General features: G+C 42.8%; 1 protein-coding gene across 1 annotated transcript in view; it reads right to left on the bottom strand.

Annotated features, from left to right (window-relative positions):
* Positions 1–21511, bottom strand: part of LOC134351404 (GRB2-related adapter protein-like) — a 72923-nt gene that overhangs the window by 41298 nt on the left and 10114 nt on the right. Inside the window, exons 2-3 of the mRNA XM_063057504.1 lie at positions 8758–8855; positions 1391–1513 (exon numbers count right to left, since the gene is read on the bottom strand). Of these exons, the coding sequence (XP_062913574.1) occupies positions 1391–1513; positions 8758–8855 (221 nt within the window). The remainder of the gene's footprint in view (positions 1–1390; positions 1514–8757; positions 8856–21511) is intronic.

Genomic DNA, 21511 nt, shown 5'->3' with positions numbered 1-21511 from the left:
AGTGCGGACAATTACTTCCACTTGTCACACATACTTTGAAGCGTACAATGAAATGCGTCATTTGTATTAAATACAATCAGCAAGGACTAAGCTCGAGAGCCTACAAATGTCGCTGTGCTTTTGGCGCCAAGATAGTATACCCACAGTTCACTAACCCTAAATGGACATCTTTGCAATGTGGGAGGAAACTGGAGCTCCTGGAGGTAAGAACTCAATGGTCCAGTTTTGTTGGTGAGGTTACACATACATAAGCAAATTTAAGAGGAAAATATTTTTATCATATTTAACTATGAACAATTCTTGTCTTTCAGTGGAAGATCTTATTTTTTTCCTAGACGATGCACAAATGAGGCAATTGCACCAAATACGCAGGGAAGAAATATGAATAGTCTGATTTGACTCATTTAACTAATTGAGAAATAATGCACTTTGCATTTTTTAATAGTTATTGACCAACTTGGATTGGTCTGAAAGAGGTACAAGTAACTGAAAGGTAATGAGTGGAAAAAAATCCTCCTCATGGAGATGAGGAGGAATTTCTTTAGCCAGAGGGTGGTGAATCTGTGGAATTCATTGCCACAGACGGCAGCGGAGGCCAAGTTATCAGATATATTTAAAGAGGAGGCTGATAGGTTCTTGATTAGTAAAGGCATCAAAGATTACAGGGAGAAGGCAGGAGAATGAGGTTGAGAGAGATAACAAATCAGAAGATGGAATGGTGGAGCAGATGCAATGGGCTAAATGGTTTAATTCTTCTCCTATGTCTTATGGTCTTATTGAAGTGAAATGGGACAAATTGGATATCTCTTTCATGTAACAGTGGGACGTGGCCTTCACCCAGGCTGAATAATCTACAATTTTATTATATTCTTTACTTTTAAAATCAAATCTGAACAAGATAGAAATTTTCCCCAAAAATATGGGCGCATTTGAACTTTGAAATCTGTCTTTGAAATGTGGTTCCACTAATGTTGTGGGAAATGACCTTCAGAAGTAGAGTGCAAGACAGGCGATTCACTGCATTACATACTTAGCTCTTACAACAGATATTGAATCCTCCACCTTAAATTGCAACCTCATATATAATATATCCCCAACGGGCTGAAAGGTCTTCACTTCCTCTATCAATGTAAAAGAGTGCTCACATTAGTTATCCTCCAACTTCAACTTGCTAGTTTTTGGTCTGCTGACTCTAGCTCGGGAGAATTTTTTCAGGCTGCTGTTATGAGAGTTTCTCTCCGACCATCTCTATCACGCAAACAACACAAAAAACAAACTTTTAACACCACGTCCATCTTTTGGCTTCGGGCCACAGAGAAGGAAACCTGTTCGTTTGCAATCTTTGTTGACAGGGGTGATGATTTGCCTGGCTGATTGTTACATTACTTACTTTACAGATATGGAGAATTCACCGGGTGAGCTCTCACTTTCTCGTAGTAGAAAAGCCCCGATGAATTCTTGTTTCAGAAGCATTTCTTCTGCTGACATCCTGGAGATTCTGCCTACATACCAGCTGTGGAATAAAACAAACGCATTGGAATCAGTATCAGAAAATGCCATTAATTACTCCTGAATAATGACCTGTTTGTGTTATCTGGGTAAAGGAGACAGTCATAGCTCAGTTTTCTCCCTCTGAGATGTCAGCTTTACCTCGGTTGGTAGCATGCTGCCTCTAAGTCCAAACTAACACACTTTACCCCATAACCAAGGCTGACAATGAGCTGCATTGTCTCTTTGCATCAGCTGTTAAGCCAAGATAGCCTCGGTTCTCTTGGAACCATAGGGAAATTGCACTGTTTCAATTTCAAATAATGCTATGTCTTTTATTGCTTATTTTGTGGTGTAAGTGATGAAATAATTTAAGGTCGTGTAAATAATGTTTGTATTGCACTGTGCTGTTGCTGCGAAAAGCAAATTTTCATGGTATGTATACCTTGGGTAGGTATATCCCCAACAGCCAATCATGCGGCAGCAACTATAGATATTTAGATAGAAAGACAGAAAGATAGAGCAGTTGACTTCAAATTCCTTATCCAAGTTGGTCATTATCCCCAGATCAACATCTCCAGAGAATTAATTCTGATTATTAACCCTTTTCTGTTTGTGGAATCTTGTTCAGCATTAATAATCAGCCATGTTTCTGCCAAACAATAGTAATCACCATGTTAAAAGCTCTTAATTATTTTCAAAAGTTTTACCACGTAGATGCCACAGCCAAGAAAGTTTCCCAGTGCTTCTACTTCCTCAGGAGGCTAAAGAAACCTGGTATATCCCTGGTGACGTTTACCACTTTTTATTGATGTATCTATCAACTGGCAACTGCTTTGAATGTGACATTGAGAAGCTGAAGAATTGCGGACACAGCTCAGAGAAACCAGCCAGCCTCCCCTCCGTGGACTCGGTCTGAACTTCTCACTGCCTCAGTAAAGTAGCCAGCATAATCAAAGACCACCCCCATCTGGACACTCTCTCATCTCCCACTCCCCCCGCCCCCACCTCCATCGAGCACAAGATACAAAAGCACCAGCAACCAGCTCAAGGACAGATTCCACCCTGCTGTTACAAGACTATTGAATGGTTCCCTAGTACAAAAAGATGGACTCTTTACCTCACAATCTACCTCGTTCTGATCTTGCATCTTATTGTTTTCCTGCTCTGCACTTCCTCTGTAGCTGTTACACTTTATTTTGCATTCTGTTATTATTTTATTTTGTTCTACCCCAGTGCACTGTGTAATAATTTGATCTGCATGTTAGATAAGCTTTTCACTGTACCTCGGTACATGTGACAATAATAAACCAATTCCAATTCGGAGATCCTGAGATTGATATAGAGAAACCACATTATTCATTTTTTTTCCTCAAGGGACCAAGTGGATTACAAAGCGACTATTTCATCCTTTGCAAAGAGTGATGATCATAAACAGCTGTGTATAATCACCAGCAGAATAATATTTCTGAAAGCACATGATAAATACTTTGTATGGTACATTCAATCATTTGAAAATCTATAGTCCTCTGTTAAAGCATTTTTCTAAGTGCTCCCTTTATGATTTTATTTTTACAAAGGACATGACTGCTAATGCGGGAAGTGGAACATTTTCCAGTACGAGCTCCTACAATTTAAAATCACTCCAGCTTGAACATAATGAAGCCACTCAGGCAGAATGACTTTTGTTGTTCTAAGAAGAAATGGAGTAATTTCTTTCCTCCCAAAAGATTAAAGGGGGCAATGTTTTCAGCACAACTATCTGAAGATTAGATTTAAAGATTAGCTTTATTCGTCAAAATATCGAAACATACAGTGAAATGTGTCATTTATCTCAATGTGTGCTGGGGACCGTCAGCGAGTGTCGCCATGCTTCTGGCTCCGATTTAGCATGGGCACAACTTACTAACCCTAACTCCTACGTCTTTGGAATGTGGGGGAAAACTGGAGCACCCAGAGGAGAACACGCAAACTCCTTAAAGACAGTGGTGGGAAGTGACCTCCAATCGCTGATCAATGGCGTAGAGTAATGTTATGCTAACTGCTACACTACCGTATATGTTGAAAAACACTCAACACTTGGACTTGTCAGATTTGAACTTCCCAATTAAGCAGAACTTTATCATACAAAGGATATCAAATCAGATCTAGAAAAAGTAAAATGTCTGTTTTCTATGTGTGACTAAAGCAAAGATAGAATTTTGGGCAGGTTTTAAAGTGTTGAATCCATTTCTGGCTTTAAGTTCCATCTGTCGAATAATTGTAACAGTGAAAGGATATTCATAATTCCTGCAGAGATTCACCCTAACTCCAACGTGAATTCCTTATGGTGATTTCACACACGTCACAGTGACATCAGTAAGTCACACATTAATGACTTTATAATCAAAACTGGGTCAAAGGATAATAACTCATGACCTTTGTAGCTTCATCATGCTTAAAGAGTTCCTCCCTGGAATACTATCTTTACAAGTTAAGGAACTATGGAATGAGAGACAATAGCAAGAACATTATGATCTAATTTTGTTGGCAAGGTTACATTTAACTAAGTAAATTGAAGTGCAAAATATCAATTCATATTTGACTATGAGCAATTCTTCTTGCATCTTAGTGGGAGATCTTACTTCATTGTACGATGAGGCACTTATGACTACTGAACCAAATATGCAGGGAAGAAATAAGTACAATCTGATTTGGTTCATTTTAACCAGTTAAGAAACCGTGTGCTTTCCACATTTTAATAGTTATTGGATTGGTCTGAAAAGGTAAAAGTAACCAAGTTTATGAGGAAAATGTGGACGTGAGATGGGATGAATTGGACATCTCACATAATATCAGAGAAGTGGCCTCCACCCAGGCAGAATAATCTACAAATCATAATCCTTACGATGAAACGTTGCGTACGCAGGGACTATGGCATTGTCAAGGATCCCTCCCATCAGTCCCACAATCTCTTTGAACCCCTGCCATCAGGCAGGAGGTACCCTAGCATTAGGACAACAACTGTTAGGATGGGAAGCAGCTTCTTCCCCCAGGCCGTGAGACACCGAACTCCCTGCCACCACCCAGGTCTCATCACGTATGAAATGCCACTTGCATTATACTATTTATTTTTTTAAACTTCTGTCATAAAAGTTCATGCTAAATGCCAATCTTCAGGAGTATGTTTTATTAGTTGTTAATTAATATGTGGTAATATTACTTCATGTTTTGTGTGTGAGTTATATGTACTGCATTGTGCACCTTGGTCTGGACGAACGATGTTTCATTTGGCAATATACACATATATAGTGGAATGACAAACAGATTGTTAACGATAACCAAACAGGCCATTTGTAGACCACTGCTGCTGTTGCCACCATTCTTGAGGACCCAGGGCTCTATGACGAAGGGGGGCATCATTGGTGATTTCAATATTCATATTAATGAACTTTCAAATGAAAACTCTATGGCAGCTGAATTCATGAATTTGCTCGACAGCTTGTCACTGGGCCCACCCATTGACTTGGAACTACACCTGACTTGGTAATGGCAAAAGGGTTCAATATTACTAACATTTCTCAGCAACACACACAAAAAAAGCTGGAGGAACTCAGCAGGCCAGGCAGCATCTATGGAAAAGAGTAAACAGTCAACATTTCAGGCCGAGACTCTTCATCAGGACTGGAGAAGGCTCTCAGACCAAAACATTTACTGTTTACTCTTTTTCATAGATGCTGCCTAGCCTGCTGCGTTCCTCCTGCATTTTGAGTGTGTGCTTGGTTTTCCACCATCTGCAGATTTTCTCGTGTTTGTAGTAACATTCCTTTGCCTACTACCATTATCTCTAATCATTTTGTGTACTTTTTGATGCCCTCCTGCCTATACCCAAAATGACGGAAGAAATTACATTTATAAACCGCTCCATGATGCCGCATCGCAAATTAAATTCTCTGAGCTGGTTAGTTTATCTGACCCATGTGACTTAAACTGCTCAGTAAATCAAATGGTTGATTCTTTCAACAATAACTTGACAAATATATTTAACACAGTGGGCCCACTCAGTGAAACATCACCATGGTTACAGGATTCTGTCCAGGAACTCAAGAGATTATGCGGAATATCTGAGAGAAAATGGAAGAAACCCATGCTAGACGTCCACCATAATATTTTGAAAGAAAAACTAGCCTCCTTTAACACAGCTATACGCTCTGCAAAAAGAGACCATTTTCCCAAGATTATTACAGAATAGCCATGATACAAGAATATTGTTTTCAACTATAACCCAACTGTTAAAGCCTGCACCATCCCATAACGTCCTCAGTCAAGCATCTGCCACAAAACATGAGGAATCTGCAATATGTTTTAATCGACAAAATTCAAAGATTCAAAGTACATTTATCATCACAGAATGTATAAATTATACACCTTGCAATTTGTTTGCTTACAGGCAGCCACAAAGCAAGGAGCCCACAGAGCTCAATTAAAAAAAAAAGACCATAACCACTGCGCTGAGAAAAAGGGAAAAGCACACACATCATGCAAACAATAGGAGAAAGCAACAGCATTCTGAACCAGATTGTGTCTTTAGATCTGCTCCCCGCGCAGCTGGAGTAGACCCAAACCTCTATCTCAGTTCATCATATCAGTGGGGCAAAAATGCAGTGAAACTCGCAAAGACGACAGCCTCCAGCGCAGCTCACAGCCTCCGACCACGCAGGGAGGAATGAAGATCGCGGGAGATCGAGTGAAATCAGCCCAACCCTCGCCTCTGGTCCCAACACTTGGGCTTTCCAGTCTACCTGGACCAGTGTTTAAATTGTCCAAGCACCAGGTAGTGCTTCGTTCTCAGACCTCTCCTATAACTGTACATCTCAGTTGAGCCTGATGATAACACCCTATCATCTTTGACTTCTGGTATGCTTGCAATGAACAAATGGACAAGCAATAATTTCCAAAAGCTAAATGAGAATAAAACTGAAATTCCAAAGCCAAAGGAGATACACATTGATAAACTTGTGAACTTGGCTTCCCTTGTAAAATCAGAAGTAACAAGCCTGGGTGTTGTCCTTGATTCCGATTTGAATTTTAACCCCACATAAAGAAAATGACCAGTTCTATATTTCTACATTTAAGAAATAGTGGAAAGGTACCCCCATTTCTGTCATGCAATGATGTTGAAGTCTAATACATGCCTTTATATTGAATAGACTAGATTACTGCAATGCACTTTTTGTTGGCTCTCCAAAGCAATCTATTGACCAGTTCACTGGGAATGTCACTGTTAGATTTTTAACCAAAACCACGATGAGCAAGCATATCACTCCCATCCTAGCTACTCTGCATTTGCTTCCTGTATCTCTGAGAATTGACTTTAAAGTTCTCTTACTTGTTTTTAAAGCTCTTAATGGTCCGGGACCAGAGAATTGCTTTCATTTTATAATCCTGTTCAAGCTCTCAGGCCTTTTTCCGCCAGTCTCTTAAATTTAAACAATCTCCAACAAAAGATATTGGCAGGTCAGGATTTTTGAACTGTGCTTCCGAACTGTGGAATTCAAGACCAACTGCAAAACCAGAAGGGATGCAGACTCGTTTAGCACTTTTAAACACCAGCTCAAAACCTATTCATATAATCTTGCTTTTAACTAACATCTTTTTGCCTTTTTGTTTTCATGTTTATTTTTACTTTTAATTTTATTTTCATGTTTGTACGTTTATCCCATTGTGAAGCACTTTGAACTACATTGTCTGTATGAAAAGTGCTCTATAAATAAGTTATTGTTATCTTGCTTAACCATGTTCTGCCTTCTCCCCATAAATTTGATACCCTTACAAATCAAGAACCTGTCGACCTCTGCTTTAATTACACCCAATGATTTGGTTTCCACTGCCATCTGTGGCAATGAATTCCATAGATTCACCAACCACTGCCCAAAGAAATTCCTCCTCAACTCTGTTCCAAAGGGCCATCCTTTTATTCTAAGGCTGTGTCCACTAGCGCTGGACTCCCCCACTATAGAAAACATCCTCTCCACGTCTACTCTACCTAGGCCATTCAATACTTAACAGGTTTCAATGAGATCCCCACCCCACCGCCCCATCATTCTACTAAACTCCAGCTAGTACAAGCCCAGAGCATCAAATGCTCCTCATGCGTTAACCCTGTCACTAAGTTATGTACTGATTTCTAACTTTTAATTATTCTAATGAAAGACCACCAAGATCATAAGATATAGAAGCACAATTAGGCCATTTGGCCCATTGAGTCTGCTCCACCATTTCATCATGGCTGATCCATTTTTCCTCTCAGCCCCAATCTCCTGCCTTTGCCTTGGTGCTTCCCCGTCCCCCACATATCCTTTCATGCCCTGATCAATCAAGAATCTATCAACCTCTGTCTTAAATATACGTAAAGACTTGGCTTCCACAGCTACCCGTGGCAAATAACTCCACAGATTCACAGTCTCTGGCTTAAGAAATTCTTCCTCACCTTCATTCTAAAAGGACGCCCCTCTATACTGAGGCTGTGACCTCTGGTCTTAGACTCCTCAACAAAGGAAACTTCCTCTCCCCATCCGCTCTATCAAGGCCCTTCAACATTTGGTAGGTTTTAATGAGGTCACCCCTCATGCTTCTGAATTCCAGTGAATACGGCCCCAGAGCCATCAGGCTCATATGACAAGCCTTTCGATCTTCGAACATTTTTGTGAACCCCCAAACTGCTCACAATACTCAAAGTGAGGCCTCACTAGTGCTTTATAAAATCTCGACATTACATCCTTGATTTTATATTCTAGTCCTCTCGAAATGAATGCAAACATGACATTTGCCTTCCTCGCTACTGGCCCAATCTATAAATTAACCTTTAGGCAATTCTGCATGAAGACTCCCCATGTCCCTTTGCACCTCATATTTTTGAATTTTCTCTCCACTTAGAAAATAATCTACCCTTTGATTGCTTCTACCAAAGTGCAGGACCACATACCTCCCTACACCATATTCCATCTGCCATTTCTTTGCCCGTTCTAATTCTGTTTCTCCATCCACGGATGCTGTCTAACCAGCTGACAACCTTCAGCATTTTTGAACTTTATTTCAGAATTCCAGCATCTGCAGTTTTTACTCCAGGCTTTCCATTTGTGTTAATCTGCTCCCTTCCAGGCGCTGAGGTCAACTGTAGAACTTCCCCTCCCGCTCCATCTAGCAACACTGAGCACACTGTTACGGGTCAGCAAGATTAAATAGGAAGTTGTAGAGGAAGTTAAATAGGAAATCCCAGTAAATACTCACGTGTGTGGCTTCAATTTAATGTAGTTCTTGGGAATAAAACCTTCTACGCCATGTAATTCAGCCTTATACCAGTTCGGGTCATCTTCCATGTTCAGCACCTGAAGAAAAGAGATTGTGTTTATTGTAAACAACAGGAATTCTGCAGATGCTGGAAATTCAAGCAACACACATCAAAGTTGCTGGTGAACGCAGCAGGCCAGGCAGCATCTCTAGGAAGAGGCGCAGTCGACGTTTCAGGCCGAGACCCTTCGTCAAGACAGACGAAGGGTCTCGGCCTGAAACGTCGGTTGTGTTTATTGTAGAAAGCTTTCACCTCACTGAAGAGCAAACATTCAGAAAGTATGTTGTCCCTCTTCATGCCTTGTGGCACATCGGGTGGCAACCTTGCTGTTTCTGTAGAATTTGTCTGCTTTCTTCGAGGCTGAGTTGCTAGCTCGACGCTCAACCCAGCACGGATAGAGTGTGTGCTAGGTGCCTGTCGAATTCAAACCGGGGACCATTCATCTCAAAGTCCTCTGTGGATGCTACTACACCACTGTCCGGCTATTCTAACACTATAGTAACACTATATTCTGCATTCTCTTATTGTTTTTCCCTTGTACTATCTCAATGTACTGACGTGGGGGAATGGCAATAAGAGACCAATTTACCAATCAATAAAATTACCAACTTACCAGCACTCCACACTCAGTGGCCACTTTATCAGGTACACCTGCTTGTTAATGCAAATATCTAATCAGCCAATCATCTGGCGGCAACTCAATGCATTAAAGCACGCCGACATGGTCAAGAGGTTCCATTCCGAAACCTAATTAGCTCCCTGCAATGTCAGTGTTTTTCTAAAGCAACACACACAAAACGCTGGAGGAATTTAGTAAGTCAGGCAGCATCCAGGGAAATAAACAGTTGACAGTTTGCGCCAAGATCCATCTTCAGGCCAGAAAAAGAAGGGCGAAGATGTCAGAATAAAAGGCCGAATTTATGAAGCAACCAATAGCCTGCAGATATGCATTCAGTGGCCACTTTATTAGTTACCTCCAGTACCTAATGAAGTGGCCTCTGAGTGGATGTTCCGTTCGTGGTCTTCTGCTCCTGTTGCCCATCCAGTTCAAGGTTCGATGTGCTGTGCGTTCAGAGATGTTCTTCTGCGCACCGTTCAAATCTGGCTATTTGAGTTCCTGTCGCCTTCCTGACAGCTTGACCCAGTCTGGCCATTCTCCTCTGACCTCTCTCATTAACAAGGCATTTTCACCAGCAGAACTGCTGCTCACTGGATGCTTTTTGTTTCTTACACCGTTCTCTGTAAACTGTAGAGACCGTTGAGCATTAAAAATACCTGCAGATCATCAGCTTCTGAGATTCTCAAATTCACCCTTTCTGGCACATCAATATTATCAGCAGCTAATAAGGAGCATTCTAATGAAAGTACTTGATTTCATAAGCCAATGCAAGTGTGTACAAAGTACATGAAAATTTTGCCCCATTTCTCACTCCCAACAGATGGACAGTGACAATTAGACCCACCATTCCAACACAAAACCAACTCCACCACGCTGCTCCAACCTTACACTCAGTTTGCAAGGTTCCATTAAAGTTTCTGCCTCAGCTACATTCTACGGGTCATCACGTAGCAAAGCGCCTATCGTAATACCTCACAGCGCCATCAATCAGTGTTCAAATCCTGCAACTGTCTGCAAGGAGTTTGTAATGTCCAAACACTCTTTCTCCTCCAGGTGCTCAGCTTTCCTACCACATCTCAAACACATACCGGTTAGGAAGTTGAGGGTGTGCTATTTTGGAGTCAGAAGAAAGGCGACACCTGTGGGCTGCCCCCAGCACATCTTAGGATTGTGTTGCTCATTGACACAAAGGACACATTTCACTGCGTATTTCAATGCAACTGTGACAAATATAGCTAATACTTACAGCAAAGAATTTGATATCCAAAAATCCCATTCATCATTTTCTTTGTGGTGGATTTAAACTGTTGATTTTTAATTGCATTGGAAATATTTAAAAATTCTTTACCTGTCAAGTCTCTGCCTCTATTTGAGTGTTAATACTGCTGACAAATCAATGCTAAACATTCTCTCGAGTCAGGGCTTCCCAACCTTTTCACTGCCGTGGACCAATACCATTAAGCAAGAGGTCCATGGACACCAGGTTGGGAACCCTTGCTCTTGTCAACGTCTTTTCAAAATGGGGACCGTACAAAGTTCTCCATTTGTGGCTTGAGAAAGTTATTACTTGCATTTTAAGCTTTACTGTTGAATTCTGTTCCTCTCTTACAACCATGTCTGAGCAAAAGAATTCCAATCAGTAACCTCAGTTGGGCACTTCATATTGTAAGCCACCATAAGACATGGGAGCAGAATTAGGCCATTTGGCCCATCGAGTCTACTCCACCATTCCATCATGACTGATTTATTACCCCTCTCAACCTCATTCTCCTGTCTTCTCCCTGTAACCTTTGATACCCTTACTAATCAAGAAACTATCAATTTCTGCTTCAAATATACACAATGACTTGGCTTCCTCATCTGTCTGTGGCAATGAATTCTACAGATTCATCACCCTCAGACTAAAGAAATTCCTCCTCATTTCTGTTCTGAGGGGACTTCCTTCTATTCCATTATTTTAAACTCATTGGATTATTTTCTGTGCAAAGACTCTTTTTAAGAACTGCAGGAGAACTTGTCATAGGGACGTCCACCTTGAGGCACTCACAGCAAAGCTTGGTGACATACCCAAAATGCTGGTCTGGCAGGGCTGTGGGTATTAGAGAACTTAACCAAATCCTCACACCACCAATCTCTACCTCCCACATTGAAACAACATCCTCCATCCACATCTAACCTGTCACCTCAAACCGAGATCTCTGCCGCCTGTCCCAGTTCCCCACCTTTGCTCCTCGCCTTTCACAAGTTTGCATCCTGATCTCCTGATCTTGCCGGAACCCAATGACAGGCTGCTGGCCCAATCGCAAACGTTAATCCCACCTTCCCCATTTCCACCGACGGCCAGTGTCTCCAATTCCTTCCCTCTCTTTCCAAAGTACAGTGCACTTGCTGTTTGCTCCTTCCACATCCCAAGACCAGCAATGCTGTTCAACACTTTATACCATCTACCTCACCTCCAGCAGAAGAGGGCACCACTTCCAGGGCTGCAGCCTGTGACCAATATTTGAATTCTGTCATAGAGTTATCAAACACTAAGCAGAAAAATGGGCCCTGCAGCCTACCAAGTCCATGACAAAATATTAACCTGGCTAGCCTTATCGACCTGCACCCGATCATAGCCCTCCATACCCCTTCCATCCACGTACCTATCCAAATTTCTTTTAAATCTTGAAGCCAAACCCACAGCCACCACTTCTGCCGGCAACTCGTTCCACACACTTATCACCCTCTGAGTAAAGTAGTTCCCCCTCAGGTTCCCCTTAATTATTTCACCTTTCACCCTTAACTCATACCATGGGCTCTTAACTTGTAAAACAGCCTCATGTGTGGCACCTTGTCAAAGGCCTTCTGAAAATCCAACTATACAACATCTACCAATTCTCCTTTGTCTATCCTGCTTGTTATTGCTTCCAAGAATTCCAACAGATTTGTCAGGAAGATTTTTCCTTGAGGAACCGTGCCGACTATGGCCTATCTTATTTTGTGCCTCCAAGTGCCCTGAAACCACATCCTTAACAATTGACTCCAATATCTCCCCAGCCACCAAATTCAGAGTCACTGGCCTATGGTTTCTTTTCTTCTGTCTCTCTCCCTTCTTGAAAATTAGAGTGATATTTACAATTTTCCATTCCTTCAGAACCATGCCAGAATCAATTGATTCATGAAAGGTCATTCCTAAGACCGGGTCGAGACAACAGAGACTTTTGGAGAAGAGGAGTTCGGTGGGTAATACCGTTGGGGCTGACCGGAAGTGCACCGAGAGCGGTAAGCGTAAAGGAGTTGGGTGCTTACTGTTCTGGTTAACAACGGATGGTGCAATCCAGAGTATATTACGATCGAGGAACATGTTTGCAGACTGGATACTGAACTTTTTACTGTTGGACTTCGGCCACATTCCACCGTGATACAACACTGGGCGGCACGGGAGATCGTTCCTGCCTGTGGCCATCGAACGTGCAGCTCCTCCCGTGGAGGGTCAGACACCCTGAGCCAATAGACTGGTCCTGGACTTATTCTCCATCTGGCATAGTTTGCATTTGTTGTTTGAGTGTTGGGTTTTTTGGATTGCTATATTTACGCTCTATTCTTGGTTGGTGCGGCTGTAACGAAACCAAATTTCCCTCGGGATTAATAAAGTATATCTATCTATCTATCTAATGCCATCACAATCTCTTCAGCCACCTCTTTCAGGACCCTGGGCTGTACACCATCTGGTCCAGGTAACTTATCTACCTTGAGACGTTTCAGTTTCCCAAGAACCTTTTCCCTAATAATGGCAACTTCACACACTGCTGTTCCCCGACACTCTCAAACTTCCGGCATACTGCTAGTGTCTTCCACAGTGAAGACTGATGCAAAATCTGGTGACGTATATGTATTTTTAAAATAAAATTTACTTTCAACTCTGTATTCTTTTGCACACTGAGTGTTTGTCAGGCTTTGTGTGTACCTTTTCATTCATTCTGTTGTATTTCTTTGTTCTACTAGTAATGCCAGCATGAAAATGAGTATCAGTGTAGTAAATGGTGACATACATGTGCTTTGATAATAAATTTACGTTCAACATGTATGCTATTATCCGTATTACTTATTTTACTACTTTCACTTTATTTGTAACTTACAGCAATTTTGATGGTCTTGCATTGCACTGCTGCTGCAAAACAAAAAAACTTCACAACATATGCCAGAGATAATAAACATTTTTATTCCAATTCTGTTAAGGTTGAGGGTGGGAAGGGGAGTCAAAAGAGACGTGTGAGGCAAGTTTTCTTTTTTAAAAACACAGTGCGGTGAGTCCTGGAATGCCAGGGGTGGTAGTGAAGACAGTCACGGTGGTGGTAACTAAGAGGCTCTTAGATAGGCACACGAATCTGCAGAGAATGTCCATGTACAGGCAGAAGTGTAATTAGAGGCCATTTACCTAGTGTGATGCCATTACGGAGCGTTCCAGAGTTCGGAGTTCAATTCCAGCATAGTTCTGTAAGGAATTTCTGCAAGTCCTCCCTGTGGAATGTGTGGGGTTTCCCCCAGCTACTCCAGTTTCCTCCCACAGTCCAAAGACCTACCAGGTAGGTTCACTGGCAATTGTCAATTGGCCTGTGATTAGATTAGATTATGAACACACGCAGTCCTCTTTTATTGTCATTTAGTAATGCATGCATTAAGAAACGATACAATATTTCCTGCGGTGCGATATCACAAAACACAGGACAGACCAAGACTGGAAAGAACTAACAAAACCACATAATTATAGCATATAGTTACAACAGTGCTATAGGTTAGCGATAATCGGGGTTGTGGAGTGGCTGAGGCAGTGTGGCTCAAAAGGCCAGAAGGCCTAATTTGTGCTGTACTGTTACATTCTGCCGAAGGGTTTTGGCCTGAAACATCGACGGTTCTCTTTTCCAGAGATGCTGCCTGGCACTCTGTGTTCCTCTTGCATTTTGCGTGGATTTCCAGCACCCGCAGACTTTCTCTTGTTTGTAAATAAATAACTTGGAATGTCGTGGGCCAAAGGGGCTGTTCCTGTGCTGTACGCTTCCATGTACAATGTTCTATTTAAAATTGATCAATACCAGTTTAAAAATTGATCCATGCAACCCTCTCTCTAAACAGTGTTTAGTCTGGAATTTGCCGGTGGGTTTATCTCCCTCTGTGGAGTAAACTATGGGAAGAAAAATGCTACTTTGCCACTCTAATCTATTATTTAATAAAGGACCCAAACAGTTAGTTTGAGTTACTGCCTATTCCCATGTCTGTAGGAGAAAGAGATATGGAGACATTCACTACCACCTGTAGATACATGTAAGGTTTAACAATCCCTTCTGCACTGTAAATTTTAACTTCCTTTTGCATAATCGCTATCCTCTTGTGAGGACATTTCTTATATTACGATTGCTTCAAAGAACGTTCATTGATGGGAAATCCTATGGTAAACTGGTAAGGGCTGGAGAGGAAGGAATTTGATAGTTCATCAGGGAAAGTGAAGGAGGAGGGGACCTAGGCGGAGGTGATAGGCAGCTGAGAAGATGTATGAGGCCAGAGCAGGGATAGAAGAAAAGGGGAGAGAGGGGGAATTTTTTTTTAACCAGAGGGGAAATTGATATTCATGCCATCAAGTTAGAGGCTACCCAGACAGAATCTAAGGTGCTGCTCCTCTGCCCTGAGGAGGTACAGTGAAAAATTTGTCTTGCATACTCTTCATACAGGTTTATTCATTACAACAGGGCACTGAGGTACTATAAAGTAAAAAGTCCTTTCTGAGGGTCATCACTTTGCTGTGGTGGAGAGGCTTCTGAGATCCTGAGAGCAATGCCATATGGAGCTTAGTTCCTGGTAGAGTCGCTCATGGTGCTAAGGTCAAGAGGGAGGTTCCAGACAAAGAGCAATCCAACTAAGACCTCGCTGTGGAGCTGGCAGAAGACGATGACACCTCGTATTGCAGTGATGGCAGAGGAAGGCTGCAGCAGTGAAGGGTCCCACAGTTGTCTTCTGTTCCACGCCGCTGGACCCTGACCCCAATCTGTCAAGGACCGTGCCCACCCTGACATCGCCAGAACATGCGGATCTCAGATGGGCCTCCAGACCGACCTGAGGCCCCAGCAATAGACAATCCCCTAGGAGAACATCATACTGGACTCAAGTGATCGCACACCAACTATGAGGTAAAACAATAACAAACTGCAGATTAAAGTGCTACAAATACAGGGGAAGCACAGTGCAGGTAGAACAGTAAGATGCAAGGTTGTGATGTGGTAGATTGTGAGATCAAGAGTCTCTCTTATCCTCCAAGAGAACTATTCAATAGTCTTCATATGGTGGGACAGAAACTGCTCTTGAGACGTGGTCTTCTTTACAATGGTGATACCTGTCGTCAATTGGTGGACCACTTCATCGAACATCTCTGGTCCATCTACCAGAAGTGGAACTTCGAGGTTGTCAAATATTGTAATTCTGATTCTCATTCCTGTTCCATCATGTTGGTCCACGGCCTCCTTTTATGCCAAGATGAGACCAACCTCGGGGCAGAGGAGCAGCACCTTATATTCCATCTGGGTAGCCCCTAACCTGATGGCATGAATATCGATTTCCCCTCCGGTAAAAAAAATTCCTCCTCCCTCCCCTTTTCTTCTATCCCTATTCTGACCTCATACATCTTCTCAGCTGCCTATCACCTCCGCCTAGGTCCCCTCCTCTTCCCCTTTCTCAGATGATCCACTCTCCTCTCCTATCAGATTCCTTCCTCTCCAGCCCTCTAATTTTCCCACCCACCTGGCTTCATCTATCACATTCTATCTATCCTCCTTTCCCTCCCCATATCTTTTTATTCTGGCTTCTTCCTCCTTCCTTCCCAGTCCTAAGGAAGTCTCGGCCCAAAATGTTGACTTTTTTCCATTTCCAAGGATGCTGCCTGACCTGATGAGTTTCTCCAGTTGCTTTGGATTTCCAGCACCTGCAGAATTCCTTGTGTTTATGATATATCCAATATCTAAGTATATTGCTATCTCACTGATATTAGGATATAATAGAGGACATGTCCTTCCCTTGTAGAACGTGCCTAATTTTGGTATCACTGAGGCTGAACTATCTGATAGGTTTTATAGTGGGTGGGAACACTTTCTACCAGATTAGTTATGATCATCACAGTCCTGTAGTGGTTCGCACAACTTGGGGCATTGGAGATTGGAGTTCTGTAAGGAGTTTGTACATTCCTCCTGTGAACGCATGGGTTTCCTCCAGGAGCTCTGGTTTCTTCCTACATTCCAAAGGTGTAGAGGTTAATAGGTTAATTGGTCATTGTAAATTTCTGAGATGCAACGGGACTTGGGAGTCCTCGTTCAGGATTCCCTTAAAGTTAACCTCCAGGTTGAGTCAGTAGTGAAGAAGGCGAATACAATGTTGGCATTCATTTCTAGAGGAATAGAGTATAGGAGCAGGGATGTGATGTTGAGGCTGTATAAGGCGCTGGTGAGACCTCACTTGGAGTACTGTGGGCAGTTTTGGTCTCCTTATTTAAGAAAGGATGTGCTGACGTTGGAGAGGATACAGAGAAGATTCACTAGAATGATTCCGGGAATGAGAGCGTTAACATATGAGGAACGTTTGTCCGCTCTTGGACTGTATTCCTTGGAGTTTCGAAGAATGAGGGGAGACTTCATAGAAACATTTCGAATGTTAAAAGGCATGGACAGAGTGGATGTGGCAAAGTTGCTTCCCACGATGGGGGAGTCTAGTACGAGAGGGCATGACTTCAGGATTGAAGGGCGCCCTTTCAGAACAAAATGCGAAGAAATTTTTTTAGTCAGATGGTGGTGAATCTATGGAATTTGTTGCCACGGGCAGCAGTGGAGGCCAAGTCATTGGGTGTAATTAAGGCAGAGATTGATAGGTATCTGAGTAGCCAGGGCATCAAAGGTTATGGTGAGAAGGCAGGGCAGTGGGACTAAATAGGATAAAATGGATCAGCTCATGATAAAATGGCGGAGCAGACTCGATGGGCCGAATGGCTGACTTCTGCTCCTTTGTCTTATGGTCTTATGGTCTAAATTAGGCTGGGGTTAAATATGTTGGTTGCTGGGCGGTGTCACTCGTTGGGCTGGAAGGGCCTATTCCGCATTGTATCTCTAAATAAATAAATCTCAGCAATTCTATTATCTCTGTGTCATTCAAGGCACAGGCAATCAAGTCCACAGTTCAAAGGGAAGCAACAGACTTTTATTGTGCCTTTCAGTAATCCAGTCCTATTGATGCCTTCCTGAACCCTTGGGAAATTTTCAGTATCTATATGCAATAGTGTGAAGCCAGGTTTCTAATGTTTGAGGTAAAAGAGTAACCACTGTCACAGGTATTCTACAAAAAGAAGTGGATACAGTCCATCACAGGAAAAGCCCTCCCCACAAATGAGCATATCGATAAGGAGCTCTACCACAAGAAACACACACAAAAAGTGCTGGCGAACGCAGCAGGCCAGGCAGCATCTATATTTTTTCGTGTTTGCGTTTTTAAATTTACTACCACAAGAAAGCAGAACTCATCATCAATGACCCCCACCATCCTGGACCTGTTCTCTTCTTGCTGCAGGAGGTACAGGTGCCTTAGGTCCCACACTATCAGGTTCAGGAACAGCTATTACCCTTCAACCATCAGGTTCCATATAACAATTACAACATGGAAACGGGCCATCTCGGCCCTTCTAGTCTGTGCCAAACTCTTACTCTCTCCTAGTCCCACCAACCTGCACTCAGCCCATAACCCTCCATTCCTTTCCTGTCCATATATCTATCCAATTTAACTTTAAACGACAACATCGAACCTGCCTCAACCACTTCTACTGCTACCAGCTACCACTCTCTGAGTAAAGAAGTTCCCCCTCATGTTACCCCTAAACTTTTGCCCTTTAACTCTCAACTCATGTCCTTTCGTTTGAATCTCCCCCACTCTCAATGGAAAAAGCCTATCCACGTCAACTCTATCTATCCCCCTCATAATTTTAAATACCTCTATCAAATCCCCCCTCGAGCTTCTACGCTCCAAAGAATAAAGACCCAACTTGTTCAACCTTTCTCTGTAACTTAGGAGATGAAACCCAGGCAACATTTTAGTAAATCTCCTCTGTACTCTCTCAATTTTGTTGACATCTTTCCTATAATTCGGTGACCAGAACTGTACACAATACTCCAAATGTGGCCTCACCAATGCCTTATACAATTTCAACATTACATCCCAACTCCTATACCCAATGCTCTGATTAATAAAGGCCAGCATACCAAAAGCTTTCTTCACCACCCTATCCACATGAGATTCCACCTTCAGGGAACTATGCACCATTATTCCTAGATCCCTCTGCTCTACTGAACTAATGTGGATAACTTCACTCACCACAACGGTGAACTATTTCCACAACCGATGGGACTCACTTTCAAGGACTCTGCAACCTTTGCTCCCCATATTACTCATTTATTTAAATGCATTTTCACAATTTGTCTTCTTTTGCACATTGGTTGTCAATTTTTGTGTTGTTTTTCAATGATTCTATTGTACTTCATTATTCTATTGTGAATGCCGACAAGAAAATGAACCTCAACGTAGTATATGGTGTGTTTGATTATAAGCTTACTTTGAGTTTTGAACTTTGAGGACAGAGCAAACTGAAAGGGTTAAAATCTACAAAATTCTAAAAAGGGCTTGACTGGGTAGTTTGCCTCCAGCAGCTGTGGAGGACATTCTGTACACACACAAAAAAAAGGCCCAGCCATTCAGGAGATGAGAAGAAATATCTTCCATCAGAAGGTAGATCAAAGTTATGAGGGATATAGATAGGGTAAATGCAAGCAGGCCTCCCCTCCCAGGTTTTGGGTGATACTAGAATGACAGGACGTAGCTTAAGGGTGAAAGGTGATATAGTTAAAGGAGACCTGAGGGGGAACTTCTTTAAAGGGCTTTGCGAATGTAGAATGAGCTGGCAGCGGAAGTGGTAGATGCGAGTTCAGTTGCAATACTTAAGAGAAGTTTGGATAAGTACATGGATGGGAGAGGCATGAAGGGTTATGGTCTGGGTGGGGTTCTATGGGCCTAGACAGAATAACAGTTTGAATGGACTAGATGGGCTGAAGGGCCTGTTTCTGTGTTGCAGTGCTCTATGACTCTATAACTCTAAATGAAGGTACATTGAATTACATCTAAAGAATCTCAGTACAGCAAACACAGGAAGTGTCTCGTGGGTGTCTTCTATGGCCTCAAAACCACACGGTGTCTTGAAACTCTGTCGGTGGAAATAGCGAGTCTGGTGGTCGTCAGGCTCCACGTGGCAATGGAGGAAAGCCTGGAGTTACGGGTGGGGCAAGGTGGCCTCACTCTGGGCACCACTCACGGAGAAGCAGATTTCCACGTTGCTGAGATGACTTAAGGGGCAGCAAGCATCAACATCCCATCCATGCCCCCACCCCACATACACTGCCTTCCAAGCCTTCCTTGTCCGTTGGTTGTGAATGTATGTTACTGTCTCATACACTCTCCCTGCTTTTCCTCATTACCCTGCAGCCAAAGGAGACAAAATATCTCCACAAACCATGTCACCATGGCTGGACAATGCCCACGTTACTTCAGACATGTACTGTCATGTGCTGTCTGCTTCACTTTCACTTCCCCTTAAAGCTGCCAGTCATTCTGACATAAGAAGTGAGTAAAAGGTGGTTTAAAACAACATGGGCAGAGTTGTTTTTTCACTCAAGAACATACATGGAACATAGAGCAGTACAGTACACAGACAGGGTCTTCTGCCCACAATTCCTCTGCCGACTATGAGCCAGTCTAAACCAATCCCATCTGCCTGCACGTAGTCCATATCTTCCTTCCCTGACTGCTCATATGGCTGTCAAAATGCCTCTTAAATGCTGATATCATATCTTCTTTCACTTCTTCCCCAAGCAGTGCACTTACTGCTGTCTAAAAACAAAACTTTGCCTTGCACATCTCTCTTAACCCCACCCCCCCCACTATAAACTGAAGCCCTCTAAAATTAGGCATTTCCATCCTTGGGGGGAAAAATCTTGGAATGCCTACCCTATCGCTACCTCTCATAACATTATACATTTCCATCAGGTCATCCCCTCAGCCTCTGGTGCACCAGAGAAGATAACCCATGCTTGGCCAAGTGCACCAATCTGAGCAAAGAAAATCTTGTGCATCATTTCCAAAACTTACATGACACAGTGGTGACCAGTATTTACTCAACAAGCTGGTACTGCCCAGTTACACCCATTCATCTATGGACCTGTTCATCTTTGTACGGTGGGGGGAAACCCATGCACTCCTCACAAGACAGCGGCAGGAAATGAACCGGGGTCACCGGCACTGTGAAGCGTTTTGCAAACCGTTACATTACCAGACATCCCACCCTACAAAAACTCATTTCAGGGAGGTAGCACCATCAATTTGCGGGAGACTCCCGGAACTTCCAGGAGAGCTGGGGCGCCTGCAATAGAGTAGCTCCTTAGCAGCTAGCCAGCTAGTTTAAATAACGTTAGCTACGCTAATGAACGAATGACACCTGTTAAACTGACCTCAACATGTCTTTTACATTTTAACCCACCATGGGCAATAGAAAAGTCACTGTTGCAAACAGCGCAGCGAGCAACACTGTCATTATTTTTGACCCCTATTAGACAGGGGCACACTTTAGTGTAGTCTGGGGTGACGTACGTTTTATATTTTTTTTGGAACACTCTGCCATGGTGTGCGCTCATTCTCTCTCTCACACGCGCTCTCTCTCGTGGTTGCTCTCGTGCTCTCTCTCTCTCGCGCGCGTACGCGTTCTCTCGCTCATTTTCTCTCTCAAAAAAATTGATTTCCGGGACATTTTATATACAAGCGTATTTTGCGGGCAACCGGGAGCCGCTGTTAATATGCGGGAGACTCCCAGAGCTGCCGGGAGAGGTGGGAGTCTGCATTACTGTGCTGCCCTGTACTTCATACAATTTTCTAAATGTGGCCTATTTAAAGTTTTATACCCAAAGCTCCAACTGACGAAGACAAGCACACCTGACTTCTCCCTTACCACCTTATCCAATTGTGTT

This window comes from Mobula hypostoma, chromosome 9 (assembly GCF_963921235.1).
Source record: "Mobula hypostoma chromosome 9, sMobHyp1.1, whole genome shotgun sequence".
NCBI classification, from domain to species: domain Eukaryota; kingdom Metazoa; phylum Chordata; class Chondrichthyes; order Myliobatiformes; family Myliobatidae; genus Mobula; species Mobula hypostoma.
This window is presented reverse-complemented; position numbering and strand designations above follow the sequence as displayed.